This window comes from Mytilus californianus, unplaced genomic scaffold (genome assembly GCF_021869535.1).
Source record: "Mytilus californianus isolate M0D057914Y unplaced genomic scaffold, xbMytCali1.0.p SCAF_9, whole genome shotgun sequence".
Taxonomy (NCBI): Eukaryota; Metazoa; Mollusca; class Bivalvia; order Mytilida; family Mytilidae; genus Mytilus; species Mytilus californianus.
In genome coordinates, this window is record NW_026262745.1 from 91,537,540 (window position 1) to 91,541,629 (window position 4,090).

General features: G+C 52.1%; 1 protein-coding gene across 1 annotated transcript; it reads left to right on the forward strand.

Annotated features, from left to right (window-relative positions):
- The first annotated feature begins 2,454 nt into the window (after positions 1-2,454).
- Positions 2,455-3,621, forward strand: LOC127714033 (translation initiation factor IF-2-like). Its single transcript, XM_052219980.1, has one exon. The coding sequence runs from the start codon at positions 2,455-2,457 to the stop codon at positions 3,619-3,621; it is 1,167 nt and encodes a 388-aa protein (XP_052075940.1).
- The last annotated feature ends 469 nt before the right edge of the window (positions 3,622-4,090 follow it).

Consider the following 4,090-nt stretch of genomic DNA (forward strand, 5'->3'; position numbering starts at 1 on the left):
ATTTGTAGGACGGATTACATTTGAAAATTACTGCGAGTGTGAAAATGTTACCTAATAAATGTTCGTACTTATTTTGCAGATTCTTCGGCCGAGGGGTTTGTCGCCCGCACTATTGCGGAGTCTGAGGCCGTTTCCGCGGGAACTGATGTTCCAGCTGTGGCTGTTGACGTGCCAGCGGAGGAGCCAGTGTCTGACGCTAGTTCCGATGATGTTAATGATCCAACAGAAGCTGACGAGCCAGTTCGAGGAAGGAAGAGGATGGCCGTCACGAAGAGGTACCAGGGTGACACGGTGAGTTTCATGTTATCATAAGGGGGAAATGTTCATCGGTGAGCCGCATACATGGTTTATGTGGGTTACAGCGGGTGCCTCGACGACCAGGGGAGAAAAAAATATGCCTTCTTTAAAAAATTAAGAATTAGCCTTACTGTGTCGGACCCAAGCAGGACCCAAGCAGTGAAAAGGCTGACACGAGGACCTAAGCGATGACATTCGCGGACCTAAGCAGTGACAATTGGACCCAAGCGTATTGTCACTGGGGATGTCATATGGCTGACCCAAGCACAGCGTCACCGTGTCGGGACCCAAGGACCCAAGCACAGTGTCGGGCCCAAGCGATGCGAAGGTGTCAGGACCCAAGCGGCACAATTTAAACCAGAGTGTAGCAAAGTGTATTGGGTGGAAAATAATGATTAGGCAGGATACTTAATCGTTCGGTAGAGTCTCCCCTTGAGTCACGGGGAGGCAATAACAAGGTGACCCACTGTAAATACTTTTCCCTTTAATATAGGTTAGGTGGCTCTCTTAACGTTAAGATTTCCACCCCGACGGTTATTTCGCTGGTGCGGGTAGCTCGGGGAAGTATTCATGGGTGATTAACCGATTTTTCTATTTATTTCAGATAATGGAAAAAATATGCCTTCTTTGAAAAATTAAGAAATAGCCTTACTGTGTCAGACCCAAGCAGGACCCAAGCAGTGAAAAGGCTGACACGAGGACCTAAGCGATGACATTCGCGGACCTAAGCAGTGACAATTGGACCCAAGCGTACAATTGGACCCAAGCGTATTGTCACTGGGGATGTCATATGGCTGACCCAAGCACAGCGTCACCGTGTCGGGACCCAAGGACCCAAGCACAGTGTCGGGCCCAAGCGATGCGAAGGTGTCAGGACCCAAGCGGCACAATTTAAACCAGAGTGTAGCAAAGTGTATTGGGTGGAAAATAATGATTAGGCAGGATACTTAATCGTTCGGTAGAGTCTCCCCTTGAGTCACGGGGAGGCAATACCAAGGTGACCCACTGTAAATACTTTTCCCTTTAATATAGGTTAGGTGGCTCTCTTAACGTTAAGATTTCCACCCCGACGGTTATTTCGCTGGTGCCGGTAGCTCGGGGAAGTATTCATGGGTGATTAACCGGTTTTTCTATTTATTTCAGATAATGAATAGGAAAGAAAAAAGCACTAGAGGAGGCCGTGACGGAACCGCACCCACGGCCAAAAAAGGTAAGTTTGAAAATATGCTCTCTGACGACTCCCCGGTAGTAAGGCCATCAGGGGCCGAAGCCACACAGATTCCCAAGCCGAATCTGCCTCGCCTTCTCGATGGTGTCACTCGCCTTGAAGTACGGAAGGCGAAAAAGCTGAATTTCTTGGGAGTTAAAGTCCGGCCTGCAGTCTCTAAGCTTGGAAGAGACCTTGCACCACAGGGGCCGGATGATTATATGTGTGGTCTCCTTGACAAAATCAGGACTTTTACGGGAGAATACGTTCCGTCGAAGAAAGGGATTAGTACATCTATTCCGATGCTCATCGGCGGTGTGTACAATGAAAAGTTCTGGCGAGCAGCTTGCTCGCAACAGTTTCCCTTTGTAGAACATCATGCGGTGAACGAGTTTGGCAAGCCGACCCTAAGGTATACTTATGAAAGAGAGGGAAAGCCGGTGCGGACAACCAAACTGGGCGTAATAGTTAAGAGGATCAAGTATTTTGATGACATGTATCACCACTCCTCAAACCAGTTCTCGGATGACGCTATCTCTCCAGAACTGAGCTTATTCACGTTCGAAGTGACAGTTTCAAATTTGGAAGATCCTCCTAGAACAGAGGATGGTACACGTTGCCCGCCCCCGACCCTCAAAGCCTACAAGCGCAAGAGCGTGAAACACCAGTTAGCGCTTAAGGCCATACTGGAGCGCATGCCTAAAGGTCGACCGAAGAATGAGTTCAACGCCGCATGGATACCGGAGGAGGAACGGCTGCCAAGCAAACCCAAAGCACTTCTCCCCGCTTCCTCCGTAGCAGCGGCTCCGTCCGAGGTGGACATGTCTCTGTCCAATACCTATGTCCCGGCGTTTGTGCAGTACACAACTCTCCGTGAGGCTAAAATAGGGAAAAGAAAGGCCCTGTTAGCCAAGAAAGCAAAGGCGGCGGAGGCGGCTGAGGCGGCCAAGATGAAGGACGCAGAAGTGGCTGCTATCACGAGGGCTGCCGAGGAGGCCAGAAAGGTTGCGGCCACGAAAGCTGACGAGAAGGCCAGAAAGGCTGAGGCCCAGAAGGCTGACGAGGCCAGAAAGGCTGACGAGGAGGCCAGAAAGGCTGAGGCCCAGATGGCTGACGAGGAAGCAAGAAAGGCTAAGGCCAAGAAGGTTGACGAGGAGGGCAAGGAGAGGGCAGCCGCTAAGGCCAAGAAGGCGGCCAAGAAGAGGGCCACGAAGGAAGCCGCGGAGGAGTTGCTCGTTCTAAGCAAGAGAGCGATAATGGCGGCCAAGTGGGCAGGAAAGGGTTTGATGGATTTGACGGCAATTGCTGATGACGAGGAGGCCAGAAAGGCTGAAGCCCAGAAAGCTGACGAGGAGGCCAGACAGGTGAAGGCCCAGAAGGCTGACAAGAAGGCCAAAAGGGCAGCTCTGGCCCAGAAGGCTGACGAGGAGGCCAGAAAGGCTGAATCCCAAAAGGCTGCCGAGAAGGCAAGAAAGGCTGAGGCCCGGAAGGCTGACGAGAAGGCAAGACAGGCCAAGGCTGACAAGAAGGCCAGAAAGGCTGAAGCCCAGAAGGCTGACGAGAAGGCAAGACAGGCTGAGGCCAAGAAGGCTGACAAGAAGGCCAGAAGGGCTGCTAAGGCCAAGAAGGCTGACGAGGAGGCCAGAAAGGCTGAAGCCCAGACAGCTGACGAGAAGGCAAGACAGGCCGAGGCCCAGACGGCTGACGAGGAGGCCGAGGACTGTCACCCTTTGGAGACTGAGGAAGAAGATGAAACGATCAAGATATACGTCGCCACCCCGCTTTACCGGGACAATACGGAGTCGCAAGAGAAGTGCACAGTGCCCAAGGACTCAATCGTGCAAGAAGTGGATTTGAACGCGGAGGCAGACGAGCAGAGTCTACGCATCGATGAAGAGTCGGCTGTATTTTCCCTCGGAACTCCCCTTCACATGAATTTTGGAGTGGGAGCGGTACCTCTGGGCTTGTCCTTAAATGCCACACGACAAGTAGCAAGCGATCCTTTACCTACAGCGGTTGCCGTGCCAATTGCTTCGGCGCCTGTCGTCGACCACGAAGAAGTTGACCAGGCACTGGAGAGCCAATCTGACTCTGAAGATAATAGGGTTGATAGATAAAGGCAGGGAAAATCCGACCGTCAGCGATCAGGCAGCCGGGACAACAACAACTGCCACTCTGTCTGACGCTCAGGCCAAAAAAATGCTCGCCATGAGTGGGCGGTCGCCATGGGACGTCGGACAGCCGGCAAGGTGCGTGAAAAGGTGCACAAAGGGGAAGATCAGACTCTGCAAATCTGCCAAATCTGCCACCAGGCGAAGTCCGGCCACATGAGGCGTCACCTGAAGAAGGGTCATAGGCTCTGCAATGAGGAGATCGACGACCTCCTGAAGCAATGGAAAGAAAAAAACTCCAGCGAACCAAAATAGCCTCGTCTGTAAAATCTGTAGAACTGAGCAAACCAGGTTGAAGCGCCATCTTCAGCAGGTCCACAAAATGAGAGACAATCACCTGATAAATGACCGCATCTCAGTCGCTGCCTCCCTACGCCCAGTTGGCGGTGTCGACCGCTTAGATAGTCGTCCTCTG

What these genes read in the sequence shown, in the direction of transcription:
- LOC127714033 (XM_052219980.1), top strand. Translation starts at nt 2,455, where the DNA reads ATGAAGGACGCAGAAGTGGCTGCTATCACGAGGGCTGCCGAGGAGGCC.